Below are 14406 nucleotides of genomic sequence, written 5' to 3'. Positions count from 1 at the left end.
AGCTGTTACTTCACCCTGAATGCTACAGTAATAGTGCAGTACTCAAATCTGGGCAAGAACATCATGCTGATGGTACACATTGGAAGCAGCCTTGGAGAAAATACACTGCCTCCTACAGAATCATTTGGGACATCTTTTGCAAGGTTGAAGATTGAACACAGATCTCCCGAGAGACTTACGCATCTAATTGGGTAAATGGGAAAGGAGCTGTGTTTTTCATGCCCCTGTTAGGGAGGGGAAGGGACACAGCGCTGTTTCGTTTTCAGAATATGAGCTCAGGGAGCTTCTCTGAGCACTTGTTTACAAAGCAAATTTCATGGGTCACTGGAGCCCTGGTGCTAAGGCTCTCAGTCCTTGGCTGGCCACATGAAGGAAGGTAGTGTGAGCTGTCTCTCTGTTTCCTCTGTTGCTGTTTTGGTTGAGTGTTGAAACTGTCAGTTGTTGCGTGACCAGCTCACTTGACAGGTCTCTGGGGCTTGAGCGAGTGTTTCAGCAGAACGCTGTTAATCCAAATTCTGTTCTCCTTCTCATGTACTTCCAGCATGGCTGAGATTTGAGCAGATAAACATGTGGAAAGGAATGTTGTGGCTTGTGCACTTCCTATGGTCCTGATGCAATGAGTGGGTTCTTGTCCTGGACCAAGGCCTCTTCTGGTGCTGCTGAGCACCCACTTGGAAGTTGGCAGAGCTGATGATATGAAATAACTTCTCTCAGCCAGTGTAGACAGGCTAGGAATACTGTAACTGGAGAAACTACATGTTCCCGTTCTCTGCCGTGGCTGGTCCTTTTGGATTGATCAGTGGTGGATAATTTTTCATCTCCAAGTTACTGGAATTGTGGGCATGCTGTAGTTGTTCATATTTAACACTTAAGTGGTAGCCTCAGAGCAGGAGATGGCTGAATTAGATTCATACCTTTGTTTTAAAACAGACAGTCTGAATGGATTTAGGCAAAATATAAAAGTCCTTCTGTTGAGTATAAAACAAAACTAAGAACTGAGGCAAGAGGATCCTTGTCTTCTTTTGCTTCCTGCCCAGGATGGCATTCTTACGGCAGTCTTGACACTTCAGTGAAGGTGCGCTGCCAGCAGTGTGTGGTCTGTACAGAGCTCTGCTAGCACCACGTGTGGTGTGTGCTGCTCTCAAAAGACCTTTTGCCACTCCTCTAAAAAAGACTGTGATTAACCTTTTATGTTGAAAGCCTTGCCACAGGCCAACAACCTTCAGCTGAATGCTTAGGTGAATCCATTCTGAAGCTTGGTGTCAGGTTAGCTCTGTTAATGGGGGTCACTGGTGTTCCTTTTCTCTCCCTAGACCCCTGTGGAGGAGGTTCCTGCAGCCATTGCTCCGTTCCAAGGCAGAGTCTTAATTGGAGTTGGAAAGCTCTTGCGTGTATATGACCTGGGCAAGAAAAAACTGCTTCGCAAGTGTGAGAATAAGGTACTGGTTTTTGTTCTTGACCAGAGTTTGTTAATCTGGAGTGATGCTTTGCAGCAGGAGCAAAACAGAGTGTTAGCTGCTACTCCAATCCAAGTGTGTCTGTGCCCCAGGACCTCAGAGCTGCGTCTGTGCCTTCTGGTGTACAGTGGGTGCGTGCAGCTGGAGCAGTGTTTGCAGCTCTGGCCTGGCTGGGTTCTCATGCTGCCTTTCTGCACCCTGAGCACACATTGCTTTCCTGTTGCTGTTCACGCAGTTGTATTGCGGGTTTCTTTCTGTAGCAGCTCAGTGCAGGCTGTTCCTGGCCACGTGCAGGAGCTTCAGAAGGCTGCACAGACCATACCTTTGGCTAGCTGCTGCAAATACAAGAAGTTTTGTCCAAATATGAAACGACAACTGATGGAAATCCTTAGGTTAGGTGGTCAGCAGGCTGGGGACAGAAGTTGCAGGATCCTCAGAACCTTATAAAGGGAATTTTGTCCTTGAAGTAGGTGGTCTTTCTTGCTGAGCGTATCTGATACTTTAGGAAATGAAACTGCAGAGCATAGTTCTCTAAATGTTGATTACGGGCTCCTTCCTTTCTTGTGCAAGCTGCAGAACCTGTTCCAGTTGCTCATTACTGCATAAAGAAACTCGAGCAAGCTCACAGGCAGACTGGGAACTTGTAGGGAAACATTTTTTGGTGTGTGTTGGGTGGTTTTGGGTAAGGGGACACTGAAGCAATGTCTGCTTGCAGGACTGTCCCTGGCATTTCAGTTCACAGGCTCACCAGCATTGCTTGTTCACTCATATTCAGCAGGCTGAGAGTGGTGGGTGGTGGATGTTGGGTTGCAACATCCACCTTGTATTGACAATGTATACTCAAGGCAGTAGTATACCAGAAATGAGAGGTAGTTTTGGAGGGAAAGATGGGAAATGGAGAGTGACCCTAGCTCCTAGAGGGAAATAGCGTTTCAGTTGGTGTAGGATAGTTTATGGGTTATACTTAAATGCTTTGAAGCGCTTGGGTTTTGTCCTTTCTCTCTCAAAAGCACATTGCCAACTACATTTGTGGGATCCAGACCATTGGGCACAGAGTGATTGTTTCAGATGTTCAGGAAAGTTTCATCTGGGTGCGCTACAAAAGGAATGAGAACCAGCTCATCATCTTTGCTGATGACACTTATCCCCGGTGGGTCACTACAGCCACTCTTCTGGATTATGACACCGTGGCTGGAGCAGACAAGTTTGGCAACATCTGTGTGGTGAGTGTGCCTTGGAGAAGTCGGGGCTTCTTGGATAGGACATATTTTTCCTTAAAACACCCATGATTTGTCTTAAAAGAATGAGGATCCTTACGTTGCTGCAGACAACGCCCTGTAGCAGTAACTTGTTTTTATGGGGCAAGTAGCCATTGTCGTAGTGGACAGCTGCAGTTTATCTGTTCGTGAGATAAAGCAAACAAGTTAAAGCCATGAGTGGGTCAAAAAACCTGTTTCTGAAGCAGTGTGTGTCGAAAATGCCCCAAAACTTGCTGTGAATAATCCTGGAAACAGAGCTTGTGACTGTGAAAGGGCACATGAGAGCTTTGGTCAGGGTTATCACTCTTACAGTTTCCCTGGTTAAACCTCATCGTTGGCACTTAACTTCCTCTCTCCCTTCTTCTTAAAAGCTGGCTTTGTCAGTGCTGACACTGCCCCACTTGGCTGGATTTCAGCAGGGAAGGAGGGAAAGAATAGATGGTCTTTCTGCCAGAGCTTTGATCTCCTTCTGAAGGGTGCTGGAGTGCTTTGGAGTGCAGAATTCAGCAAGTGTCAGCCACTGCACCTATGGTATTTGGCAGATGCACACAATCCTCTTTGGTTGTCCTGCCGTACATGCATCAAACTGTTGCCTCAGCAGGAACCACCCTCAGGCCATTTTGACCGACACTCCCGGGGTGATCTGCGAGTGCCAGGCCAGGCAGAGGCTGGTCATGAGGCCCTGCCCATGTTTTTGAGTGGTAGGCCATCAGTCTTGACAACATGGTTGTCATTTAACTTTGAACGGCTTGTTGGAAGGGCAGGTGGATGGTTTTACTCTAAGTGTAAAAGTGACTTTTTTGTAGAATCCACCATAGCAGCCTTTCAACGACCACAGGGATTCTTCAGAGATGGTGTGCTGCTTCTCTGCAGCTTGTTGACTCTTTCTTTCTCTTTGAACACAGGTGAGATTGCCTCCCAACACCAATGATGAGGTAGATGAGGATCCCACAGGCAACAAAGCTCTCTGGGACAGGGGGCTTCTTAATGGAGCATCACAGAAGGTAATGCTTCATGGGAAGCGTGTAGTTATGGGAGAACATGCTGCGTTTCTGTGAAGTCCTCTGCAGTCTTGTCCAGGAGATGTAGTAGTAGTTCAGTTTCTGAAGTCACAGTTGCTGGCTATTTGGCAGTGTTTGATTGAAATAGCAAGCTTGTTTTCTTGTCCTGCTTTACCTCATAACTTGCATCCACTTGTCCAGATCAAGAGGGTAGGTAGTTCAGCAGCATGCTGTTTTGCCATCTGGTCACAGGTGGAAGGCAGCTACTCTTTAGAAAGGTGTTTCAGAGCTAGCAAGTGGCCAGATTTATTCTGCTTTCTGTTCTTTAGCCTTTTGATGCTTTTATATAAACTAAAGAAAAAACATGCTTCTGTGGTTGATTTTCAGGCTGAAGTGATTATGAATTACCATGTGGGAGAGACAGTGCTTTCCTTACAGAAGACCACGCTGATCCCAGGAGGGTCTGAATCGCTGGTTTATACCACGCTCTCTGGAGGGATAGGAATCTTGGTCCCTTTTACTTCTCATGAGGTAAGCAAGCCCCATCATCAAGCTGCAGACTCACTGCTTCCCTGTGCCCTCACCTCCAACCAGTATATTAATATGCTGCATCCCTTGAGGGTAGCCCCAGGGTTCTGTAGTGTGTGAAAACCTGGGCTGAAGGAGAGCCTGTGGCTGTGGGACAGGCTTCGATGTGAAGGGAAAGAGGAGAAGCTTGTTAGCTCCTCCTCCTGCACTGGCTGAGTGAAGAATTGAGAGCTTTCCTTGTTGCACTGCCATTGTAAACCTGTTTGTGCTGCAGAGGGGCTCTTGGGCGATTTAGTGACTGAGGAGGACTCCTTTGGCATGCTTTGGGTGGCCTGTACACTGGAGTGATCGGGCACTGATGCTTCAGGTGCTGAGGATGGTTTTCTCCTCTGTTTGCTGTCGCCTCCTGAAGCAGTGGATGCCAAGACATTCACTCTTACAGCTGCACCTCAGTACCTGCGTTTCTCCCCTTTGAGAGTTTTAGGATGTACATGTATCATATACCATACAGCTGCTGTATGCTCGAATTCCAGGGCGGTAGATTCCAGCCAAGGTGGCACAGTTGGCTGCCTGCCGCTGCTGTGGGTGCTCCCAGGGTAGAACTGGTGAGGGGTGACAGTGGCTGCTGTGTGCAGGGCCACTCTAAGCACATCCTGGTCATGGCAGTGTTCCAACCCTGGTGGGTGTTGCCTTGCCAGTGTCACTGATGTATAGCAAACTGTTCTCTTACTGATTGTTCATCTCCCCAGGACCATGACTTCTTCCAGCATGTGGAAATGCACTTAAGGTCTGAGCACCCTCCTCTCTGTGGACGAGACCACCTCAGTTTCCGCTCCTACTACTTCCCTGTGAAGGTCAGTCTGAGTATTTAGGATCAGGTCATGAGGGTGGAGAGGCTTGCCTTGGGACACAGAGCAGGTCTGAGGCCTGGCAGAAGCAAGTCAGGGTTATTGTTCAGCAGGGAAGACTGGGGCAGTGTAAGCCATAGCTTCTGTGGCAAGAACTGAAACTAGCTCGTGAACAGCACTCTGTGAGAACAGTACTTAGCACTTAATACCATGTCTGTTTTGGTTTCTTAAGCCTTGTAGTAAGCCTTGTGAGGGTTGGTTTCGAGACCCAAGCCCAGAGGTGCTGCTGTTGTACTTCTCTACTTGCCACAGCATCTCTTTTCTCCGTCAGAACAAGCGGCACTGGGTAGCTGTTTGCCTGCTAGGTCAGACTGGGTGCTGCTTTGGGCATGCGTTTTTCCATCACCACTGAAAAGGGGAGTCTTGTAAGAAACAGCTGTTCTACCTGTTTCTGCTTTTGAGGAGGTGTGTTTGAGCTGTCAGCTACTAAATGCTGTGATGAGAAGAGTCCAGAGTACTGAACCAGAGGAACTGTGTGGTAACTACTACCAGGGTAATCTGTAGTAGTGGTCAGAAAGCTGTGCAGCTGCAGAGGGTGTTCTTGTTCTTGAGCTTGAGACTGATTTGCAGCATGGCCAGTCTCAAAGATGCCTCGCATGTGGCTGCAGCTGCCTTACAGTCATCTTTTACAGCCTTCCCAGCAAGCACTCAGACCTGAGCTGCACACAGGTTTTGGGGGTTTCTCCTTTGTTAATCAAGCTGGCCAGTAATGAATTTGTTGCTAACTGCTGCTATTCAGCAGATGAAGTCACCGAGCATGATCTTGTTTCCAGGACAGGATTAAGAAGCTCCTGGGAACAAACTGTTGCCATTTTTCCCTGCTTAAGCAGGGTTCAGTTCCTCTGTGTGGTGTGGATTCAGTGCTCTCCTTTTTGGTCCTCCAGAATGTGATCGATGGGGACCTGTGTGAGCAGTTCAACTCCATGGAGCCGAACAAACAAAAGAATGTGGCTGAAGAGCTGGACCGGACACCACCTGAGGTGTCCAAGAAGCTGGAAGACGTCCGCACACGCTATGCTTTCTGAGCAGCCACTGGCAGGAGCGGAGCTTCTTCCCGGGCTCCTGTGGATGCTCTTCCAAGCACAGTTGTGAAGAGGAATGTGTGGTTTGCTTCCTTTTTTAAATACTGGTTTGCTCCTCTTGTTTTATGTTTCAGAGTAACGTGACTCTAGTAAATACAGTATCAGATAAGATATTAGGTCTCCCAGCTCATCCCACTGCTTCTGTGAAAGCTCCCGACATGGCTTTCAGCAAAAGAGATCCCCTCTTGGGAAGTGCCCAAGGAAGGGGTGCAGCGACCCTCACCCTTGTCTCCTTGGCCTCTCTTTAGGATGGGAAGCACAAGGGTGTCTTGTGCTGGCCTCACAGAAAGCCCTGTAGGACAGATCTAGCTGAGTCTTTATAGGATCAAGTGGGTTTTGCAGTTTCCCAGCTTTCTGAGCTGTGGGATGACTCAGGATTGCCAGGCTCTGCTCAGTAGTTGGTGGCGAGAAGCTCTGTGCTTCCAGCCAGCCCTGGGAGTGGTAAGTAAGCCTGGCTGTACGGAGGGTGTAACTGTCACACTTGAGCATTCTCTTCTGAATTGGCGAGGGGTTTTTTTTTACTCGCCATTTCTGACTGTTTTCCCTGTAAATAGAGTTTTGTACTATGTTGACTCTCTTGGGGGTGGGGAAGAGCGAGGCCTGTGTCTGGGACTTGATTTGTTTCGTAATAACTTTGGCAAGAGCAGTGTCTCCAAGCTGTGACTGTGAGCAGCACATGAAGAATAAAAGCCTGGGTTTTAACAAGCCCAACTCTGTGGTTCTCCTTTCCTTTGCAGCAACAGTCCTGGCCTGGTGGGAGCTGAAGGGGTGCAGGAGGAGTACAGAAACATCTGTATCCTCAGCCCTGTGCCCTTCCTGCATGTTGGAGCTGTGCTGCAGCCCTGCAGATGTTGGACCATGAGCCCTGATCCCCTTCCCTGCCTGCTCTGCCTGGAGCTGGTCCTGCAGCCGTAGCTGCTGCTGTCCAGCACCAGTCTGGACACTCACAAAGCAGGGTGCCTAGAGAAAGGATGGGAGGGAGGAGTCTTGTCCCCCAGCTTCTGTTAGTCTAGAGGGCATTGCTGCTACTCTGGCAGGAGCAGCTGGTTGCCAGGATGGCAAGGGAAGGCATTTCTCCCTGCCATGCACTAGCCACACAGCATACAGCAGGTGCTTCCCAGTCTTGTTCCCAGTCTGGGCTTTAGCCTGCTTACTGTCTTACTCCTGCCAATGGGCCTGTCTCCGAGGAGTCAGAATGCTCCCACAGCGCATGGCATCCTGTGAATGAGCCCCAGTCTTCTCCCACTTGGAAAGATGGGCAGTGCCGTACTCAACATTGAACAGCATTCTGTTTCTCCTCTGCTGCATGTGCTGTGAGGTGAGGGCAAACCCACACCCTCCTGCCCTGTCCTTTGCACCGTCCTTTCCCCTTCCCTGCTTTGGGTTGTGGCTACAGGCTTGCGTTGGCAGGGGCTTCACACAGGGCAGTGTGCTTCGGCTGTATTGTGGCACCCAGCCTCTGCCCGGTCCTGAAGGTCTTTGTGCTTTCCTTCACTGTACCTTACAGGAAAGGCTGCATAAGTCAGGAAGCTGTAGACACCTGAGCAGAACTTGGTGGGTGTCCAGCCTCTTGCTCATCACGCACATGGGGTGCCCACCCTGGGGTACCTGCATTCCCCATCTGTTTGTCCTCTTCCACAGCGTGATGCCTGCTTTGGATGAGGGAGCACTCCAGCAGAACTTAGCCTTCACTGTATCATTAGTCCTAAGCATGAAATCACATCTGGAGGCTCAGGATGTTTCCAAATTGGTTTGCTCCCTTGGCTGGGCCTGCCTGAGCAAATAACCTGCCTCTGAAGCGAGGCAAAGCCTGGAGAAGCAAGTAGGAGACTGGGAGCTGGCTGAGCCTCAGCCCCCATTTGTGCTGAGGCTGCCAAGATGGGATCCCATTGGCCTCTCTGGGGAGAGGTGGGCTTCTCCCTGCAAGGGCTCCCTTCCATACCCAGGCTCCTGCAGCTGCAGGGTGCTGGGTGATGAGGTGGGTTGAAGCTCCTGGAGCCATGTGCCAGGGGCTGTTTTTCTTGGGCTTGCACCAGCAGTGTTTTCCAGCACGGCACAGCCAAGGAGGGCAAACCACCTCCAGCAGCATGTTGCAGAGGTCTGGGTGCTTCCTTCTCTTCCTCATCCCATCCTGGCTGCCAAGCTGATGACTCCATGGGTGTGGAATGCTATTAAATTGCTTCCTCTATCACCTGCAGCAGATGGAGGCAGAATCCCTGTGGACACCAAGGTGAGGAGCTGGACCAGCTCCTTCCCTGCCAGAGCTGAGCATCTTGCCCCCAGTGCAAAGGTGGGAGGGAGCAAGGGCCATGCCTAAGTGCCAGGTGGGCCCCAGGGACACTTGGCAGGAACGTGGTCATGCTGGCCTGACTCGGTGCCAGGGGAATCCCAGTGCGTTCTCCTCGCCTGCAGAAGTGCATTCCTTCCCACGCGTTTCCCTGGGAGCGCTGACCTCCTCTTTGATAGCTGGTTTCTCTTTCCCACCCCCCTGGATGCCTGTCAGCTCCCAAGCTCCCAAGGGCTTCGGTGTTCCATGTCCCCTGTCCCCTGTTCCTAGCATCCTGAGAAGACAAGGGTGGGCATGGGCCAGGGGGGTACGGGAGTCCTGCTGGCCTGGAGACAGCTGGGGAGCCCGCAGGCCCTCTCCCATTGGTCTAATCCATGTGATGTGACCCTCACCCTGGACTGATGCCCACTTCAGTGCTCCAAAACACACCCATGGGTGCCCAGCCGAGTGAGCACTCTGGAACATAGTGAGCAGCAGAGTGTCTTCAGGAGGTGGTGGATCAGAGCAGCCTGAGAGCATGTGGGCACCCAGCTGGGTTGGGTGAGCACCTTGGGGATGCACTGCAGGGCTGGCCAGCACCCTGAGGAGCAGAGGGGCCTGTTAGGCAAGTACCCCAGCTTGTCAGCCAAGCACCCTGGGGACACTCGGGTAGGTTAACTGAGCCCTCCAGGGACACCCAGCCGGGCAGGCAAGCACCCCGAAGAGCAGGGAAGGAGTCAGCAGACCTGGCTGAGCACACTGGAGACACCCGCCTGGGTGCACCCCAGGACCACCCAGCAGGGTGGCCGAGCACCTCAAAGAGCAGAGGGGGACCCACAAGGGTTGGCTGAGCCTCCCAGGGACACCTGGCTGAGTCAACCAAGCCCCAGGGCCACTCAGCAGGGCAGCCCAGCCCCGAAAGGATCATGAAGGGACCTAGGAGGGTTGGCTGAGCACCCTGGGGACACCAACCTGCGTTAGTCAAGGCTCCCCAGGGGCACTCAGAAGGGAGCCAAGCACCTGGGAAGCCCCACGCTGGGGTGCAGTTGGTCTCTCCCCACGGCGCAGGGAGGTACCCGTGAAGCTCGTCGGACCCCTTCCGCGTGCACCCACCCGGTCTGGCCGCAACCCCCGGGCACCCCCCGTGACCAGGGCCGGGCCGCGGTGTGCGAGTCCCTGTGCGGGCGGTGCGGGGCGGTCGCTCGGTCCCCGCTTCCCGCCCGCCGGCCCCCGGCAGCCGCCCCGCCCGCTCCCGGCGCCACCGCCCCCCGCCCGCCTCCCGAGAAGCTCGGGCACGGCCCCGCCGCCACCGCCCGCCGGGAGACGCGTCCCGCGCCCGGCGCCCCCCGCGCCGCGCCAGGTGGGTGTGCGGGGACCCCGCTGCCCGGGGGCGCGGGGGGTGGAGCGCGGGGGGGTGGCCTTTGTGCGGAGACACGGCAGGGGCCTCCGGCTCGGGGCGCGCTGCGCGGGGACACAGCACCCCCTCCGCGTGGGGCTGCGCTGCCGGGGTGCGGGACACGCTGTGGGGTGACAGCGTGGGGATGCGACATGTGCCCCCCGTCCCTGCGTGGGGACACAGCGTGAGGTGGCTGCTTCGGGCACCGTCCTTCAGCGCTCCCCCGCTGAGCATCTGCTGAGGCCGGAGGAACTCATTGCTGGGATAACGGGGCTCGGCTGTGCGTGTGTCCCTCCAGGGGGTGGCACCGGGGACAGCCCTGCCCCGGGCGGTGGGACACAGGCAAGCAGGGCTCCACGGGCACCGGAGCCGGTGCCCTCCGTGGGGCTGCAGCCGGGGCTCTCTCCCCCCAGATCCCCTCTTGCAGTGTAGGGGGTATCCTGCAAATCCCCCCGGAGCGCATCCCTGCCGGCACCCTGCGATGGCCCTGGGACCTGCTGCCTTCCCGCAGCCAGCCAGAGAGGAGAAGCCAGCGGGGACGGCCGGGAAGGGGAACTAACCCCCCATCCATGGCAGGGGGCAACCGGCCGGGGCTACCGGAGAGCAGCCCAGCACCCGGGGCCTGCAGCCGTCCCTCCTGCCCCCGCCACGTACAGCGCTGCCTAGGAGGCTCCCGATGAGCCCCGGCCATGTAGGCGCAGCCCAGGGCTCCGCCGATGGCCACTGTCGACATGCAGCAGGGCTACGCGTCCGTCCTGTGTGAGTACAGCTTGGGGACAGGGATAGGGGTGGCCTCAGGGGTCACAGCAGGGGGTGTCCCCAGGGTGGGGGGCTGACACTGCTTGTTTTCGGCTGCGCAGGGATCCTGGCTGTGCTGGGAATGGAGGCCACTGCTCTGGGCGAATGTGAGCTCACCCACCTGCTCCAGGACAAGCTGCAGTATGAGATGCGCCTGCAGTACATGGTAACCCCCAGTTTTGCAGGGATGGAGTGGACACATGGCATTGCAGGATCCCGGGTCACTCCAGGGATGTGGGGACATGGGACGCAGCACCCACTGCTACAGTGACTGGGTGCTGGGGTGACTTTTCTGTCAGGAGCTACATGTGCCCAATAGCGCCCAAAGGTGCATCCGCTGATGCATCTCCAGGGTTGACCATGTCAAGGGGCTTTTGCACCAGTTCCCTAGTGTCACGCTGGGGCTGGCAGGGGCATCCCTGTCAGCCTGCCAGCCACCAAGCTCTTCTCTGCCTTTCCAGAAGTACTACTTCCCCATCAACTACGTGGTCCAGGTCCAGTATGAGGAGGTGCTGCGGCCATCCAACATCACCCGCTTGGTAAGAGGTGGCAGGGGATAGCCCCATGATGGGGACATTCTGGGGGCCACACGAACCACCTGGGTCTCACCTGGGCCACCCTCTCTCCCCCAGCGCAATAGGACAGTGTCGGAGGTGGCACTGCGGTACCTCTGGTTCCATGTGAGCTCCCAGGCTGTGCTGCGGATCCACGAGGTGCTGCCAGAGAAGCACCCGTCCTGGAAGTACACACAGGAGCTCTGCCAGCTCTTTGATGCCCTAGGCAAGGAGTACAGCAAGTACCGGCAGGTGGGGAGACTCTAGGCCCCCTGTGGCACCCCAGCGCCAGACACACATTCATATGTGGCCTTGCATACCCCTTGCAGGGGTGCTGTGAGCAGCCAGTGCCTGTGCATGCAGACACACATGCCATGGGCACGAATGTGGGGTACATGCACACACAGTGCATGTCTGCACTGCGGGGACATGCGCCCACGGGTGTGTAAACTCAGGAGGGCATGCATAGCCCCCTCCTGCAGAATGGTGTTGTAGGAGGGCTGGCATAAGATGGGCTGCTGGAGGCAGAGGTTGGCACCCTGGATAGAAGGCCGTGGAACGGCGCTCCAGCGCTCTCCACATCTGGCATTGGTGGTTCAGTGGTAGAATTCTCGCCTGCCACGCGGGAGGCCCGGGTTCGATTCCCGGCCAATGCAACGGGTGTAGCTTTTGTACCGCGGTGTCCCTCGGGGGGACCTTTGGAGTGTCCATAGTGTTTTTCCTGGGCCACATCTGCTGGCCTACAGGGGCACCCGTGGCACTGCCCGTGTGCTCCCCTGTTCGTTGGTGTAGGCTGGTGACATGTTTTTTCTTGACTCCTGTGGTGATGTCTCAGGGAGCTTAGTGCATGGATGGGCCCTTGTCAGGGGCATTGGAAGACACAGGGCTGGTGGCACTTTGCATCCCTGGCTCGATGACAGTGAGTGTCCCTGGTCTGGTGGCAATAACAGGGTACTGCTGGGTGGCAGTGAGTCACCCTGGCTCAGCGGCAGTCTGTGTGTCCCCAGCTTGGTGGCACTGAGGGGCCCTGTCCCAGGGTGATGGGGGCTGCTTGGGGCTGGGAGTGGTCCTGCACCCTGGAGGCAGCTGTCTTTGTGTGATGGGTGGCTGTGGCCTGTCACAGGTGGGTCACCTGCATGAGCCTGAAGTGTATCTGAGCTGCCCTGTGCAATGGCACAGGTTCTGCAGCCCCTCCAAGGTCTTCCTATTCTGCTGTTAACTCTGAAGGCTACTGGCAGCCTCTCCTTGGTGGTGGTGATGTGTGAAGCAGCAGAAGAGATGGTCCCATGGCTGAAGCCCAGGCAGCAACTGAGCTGTCTGTGAATGGAGGTGTCCCAGCAGCAATGCCTATCCCTGCTGCAGCCACCAGTGCTGGGTTTGGCGGATCCGTGGAGCAAGTGTGTGTGCGTAGGAAGTCACATCTGGCATTGGTGGTTCAGTGGTAGAATTCTCGCCTGCCACGCGGGAGGCCCGGGTTCGATTCCCGGCCAATGCAACGGGTGTAGCTTTTGTACCCCGGTGTCCCTGTGGGGGAACCTTGGAGACGGCCGGGGTGCCCTGCCCGGAGGTTTCCCTGAGTTGCACCCGGAATGGAACTAGGGGCACCCCCTCTCACAGCCCGAATGCTCCTGTGTGTGTGCACGGTGCTGACAGAGCTCTTTTTGACTCCTGTGGCAGGGAGATGCTCAGGGCTTGGTGTCAGTGAGGGGCCCTGGGATGGCAGCAGTGGGTGCCCCTGGCTCAGGGCAGTGATGGCTTGGTGGGTTGGGGGCCCCAGGGCGACGGGTACTGCTTTGGGTTGCTTTGTCCTGTGCCATAGAGCAGGTTCTGCAGCCCCTCCAAGGTCTTCCCATTCTGCTTTTGACTCTGAAGGTTGGTGACACCCTTCCCTTGGTGGAGTAGGTCCGAGAGGAACAGAAGAGGGAGTTCCGTGGCTGGAGCCCCGGCAATATCCGAGGTGTCTGTTGTGTCTCCTTCCTATGGAGTGGATGTCCTAACAGCAGTGCCTGGCCCTGCTGCAACCACTGGGTTTAGCGGGTCTCGTGGGTCAGGTGTCGGGGCTGGCCCACATCTGGCATTGGTGGTTCAGTGGTAGAATTCTCGCCTGCCACGCGGGAGGCCCGGGTTCGATTCCCGGCCAATGCAACAGCTGCAGCTTTTGTATCCCGATGTCCCTGTGGTGGAACCATGGTTATATCCCGGTCCTGTTCCTGCAGTCAGATGTGGAAGCAGTGGTGGCCGACCTGGTGAAGCTGATCCACAGTGCAGGCGTGGAGAGCCGGAAGAAAGCCGTGCGCCCCAAGGCACTGCTGGACAACTGCCTCAAGGTCATGCGGATGCTTTATGGGGCACCCTGTGAGTGGGGACTGGGGAGACACAGACCTTGGGGAATGGAGGTTGTGTGTATTGAGGTCCCGTCCCATGTTTTGATACCTGTCCTCTCTGCCTAGGTCAGTGGGAGTCCACCTAATGCTGCAGAAGACCCCTTGCTTGATGCCTTCTCCTTGCCCTAGAGCTTGGGATGCTGCTTCTGCTCTGCCTCCCCAGCAGATCCTCATTGGGTTCACGAAGAAGGATAAAAGGGGGGAAAAACACCACCCCTTCCAGGACTGTGGGACTGTGCACACAGCCATGGGGTTGACCCCATCCAAAATGCCAGGCACCTTCTGTAGGGGTGTGGACTGGGGGGGCAGTGGGGGGGGGGGCTGTTGGACATCACCCCGTTTCTCTCGGTTTGTGTTTTTCCCTCAGCTTTCATTAAACACCAGTTAATTCTCTAGTGTTACAGCTTCCAACCAGGTCCCAGGATCCTCCAATCTTACTCAAAATAAAGGACCAGCAGAGAACAACACCAGCTGCCTCCGCTGCCTCCTCTTTTGGGGTGTTAGCCCCCTCCTTGGCTTTGCAGAGGAGATATTCCCCTGATACAGGGACCTCCAGAGCTATCGCCCGCAGAGCTGTCTCCTTCAGCCCCGACCACTTCCCTGGAACAAAACATCTGGATTTGTTTGTTGTCCTTGGCAGCACAGTGCAGGCAGTGTGCCGGAGGGGCTGAGGGCCGGCCGGCTGCCTTCCCCTTCCCAGCTTCATTAATTACCTTAATCAGCTATTAGAGCCCTTAACTGGTGTATTCCTGGCTGTGGGCCACTTAGGCTTA

At 55.1% G+C, this 14406-nt stretch overlaps 2 protein-coding genes and 3 non-coding genes across 8 annotated transcripts in view; all 5 read left to right on the top strand.

The window, feature by feature from the left end:
• SF3B3 (splicing factor 3b subunit 3) overlaps nt 1-6946 on the top strand; it is a 29744-nt gene extending 22798 nt beyond the window's left edge. For both annotated transcript variants that reach the window (XM_061375813.1, XM_061375812.1), the window contains 6 exons: nt 1314-1439; nt 2468-2680; nt 3622-3720; nt 4105-4248; nt 4995-5099; nt 6038-6946. In XM_061375813.1, coding sequence (XP_061231797.1) covers nt 1314-1439; nt 2468-2680; nt 3622-3720; nt 4105-4248; nt 4995-5099; nt 6038-6178 — 828 coding nt within the window. In that variant the 3' untranslated portion in view covers nt 6179-6946. The remainder of the gene's footprint in view (nt 1-1313; nt 1440-2467; nt 2681-3621; nt 3721-4104; nt 4249-4994; nt 5100-6037) is intronic.
• Nucleotides 6947-9745: 2799 nt separating this feature from the next.
• On the top strand, nt 9746-13932 carry IL34 (interleukin 34). 3 transcript variants are annotated; one of them, XM_061375800.1, is made up of 7 exons: nt 9746-9861; nt 10311-10656; nt 10758-10861; nt 11157-11234; nt 11328-11501; nt 13466-13604; nt 13700-13932. In XM_061375800.1, the coding sequence occupies exons 2-7, from the start codon at nt 10614-10616 to the stop codon at nt 13717-13719; spliced, it is 558 nt and encodes a 185-aa protein (XP_061231784.1). In that variant the 5' UTR covers nt 9746-9861; nt 10311-10613; the 3' UTR covers nt 13720-13932. The 3 variants fall into 3 exon arrangements, with proteins under 3 accessions (XP_061231784.1, XP_061231786.1, XP_061231785.1); XM_061375801.1 differs by having other exon boundaries at nt 9763-9861; nt 10474-10656; XM_061375802.1 differs by lacking the exon at nt 13466-13604.
• On the top strand, nt 11835-11905 carry TRNAG-GCC (transfer RNA glycine (anticodon GCC)). The gene has a single exon. It is a non-coding gene; the product is annotated as a tRNA-Gly (tRNA).
• Nucleotides 12674-12744, top strand: TRNAG-GCC (transfer RNA glycine (anticodon GCC)). Its single transcript has one exon. It is a non-coding gene; the product is annotated as a tRNA-Gly (tRNA).
• Nucleotides 13324-13394, top strand: TRNAG-GCC (transfer RNA glycine (anticodon GCC)). Its single transcript has one exon. It is a non-coding gene; the product is annotated as a tRNA-Gly (tRNA).
• Nucleotides 13933-14406: the final 474 nt, after the last annotated feature.

This window comes from Neopsephotus bourkii, unplaced genomic scaffold, assembly GCF_033783945.1.
Source record: "Neopsephotus bourkii isolate Nb327-2 ecotype Australia unplaced genomic scaffold, CSIRO-AGI_Nbou_v1 NB_1678, whole genome shotgun sequence".
NCBI classification, from domain to species: domain Eukaryota; kingdom Metazoa; phylum Chordata; class Aves; order Psittaciformes; family Psittacidae; genus Neopsephotus; species Neopsephotus bourkii.
This window is presented reverse-complemented; position numbering and strand designations above follow the sequence as displayed.

Coding starts and splice junctions, on each gene's coding strand:
- IL34 (XM_061375800.1), top strand. CDS start 10,614: ATGGCCACTGTCGACATGCAGCAGGGCTACGCGTCCGTCCTGT. Junction 10,657..10,757: donor GGGCTACGCGTCCGTCCTGT/GTGAGTACAGCT, acceptor TCGGCTGCGCAG/GGATCCTGGCTGTGCTGGGA. Junction 11,502..13,465: donor AGTACAGCAAGTACCGGCAG/GTGGGGAGACTC, acceptor CTGTTCCTGCAG/TCAGATGTGGAAGCAGTGGT.